Consider the following 610-nt stretch of genomic DNA (forward strand, 5'->3'; position numbering starts at 1 on the left):
GCTTTCATGCATGGCCAATAGATTTAAGGCAAATTATGCATCTACGAGTAGAAGATTTTGCTTTCTTATTGTAGTTAATAGGATCAATTATAACTGTTGAATCAATTGTTTTGCAGTTTCCAGCTTTGAGAGACTTTGTTAGTTTAGGAAAACCAGTTTGGGGGACCTGTGCTGGACTCATTTTCCTTGCAAATAAAGCTACTGGTAAGCATATATGCATTGTCTTTGGTAGTTGAGGTATGAAAGCATTGACATACAAAAAGGAACATGAGTAAATCAAAAGGACCTTCATTTCAGGCCAAAAGTTGGGTGGTCAAGAGCTTATTGGGGGGCTGGATTGCACTGTTCACCGAAACTTTTTTGGTAGTCAGGTATGTTAAGGCTGGCAACAGTCATCTTCATAAGCATCACACACGGTTTTGTCCTGATGGGAGGTTGTTCTTTCATAAAAGATGTCTGATTTTGTTTTGCAGATTCAGAGCTTTGAAACTGAGCTTGTAGTTCCTAAGCTTGCTGAGCAGGAAGGTGGTTCTGATAGATGTCGTGGAGTGTTTATACGTGCACCAGCCATTTTAAAGGCTGGGCCAGATGTTGAAGTACTAGCAGATTA

The 610-nt window shown here is 40.0% G+C and overlaps 1 protein-coding gene across 1 annotated transcript; it reads left to right on the forward strand.

Annotated features, from left to right (window-relative positions):
• Positions 1 to 74: 74 nt before the first annotated feature.
• Positions 75 to 605, forward strand: LOC110099233 (probable pyridoxal 5'-phosphate synthase subunit PDX2; the record flags this gene model as incomplete). The annotated part of the gene is made up of 3 exons (XM_020826315.1): positions 75 to 204; positions 298 to 371; positions 474 to 605. Coding segments are annotated over 3 exons (336 nt in total), but the record flags the coding sequence as incomplete, so codon positions are not given.
• Between the last annotated feature and the right edge of the window lie 5 nt (positions 606 to 610).

Source organism: Dendrobium catenatum, unplaced genomic scaffold (genome assembly GCF_001605985.2).
Source record: "Dendrobium catenatum unplaced genomic scaffold, ASM160598v2 original_scaffold_188578, whole genome shotgun sequence".
NCBI lineage: Eukaryota > Viridiplantae > Streptophyta > Magnoliopsida > Asparagales > Orchidaceae > Dendrobium > Dendrobium catenatum.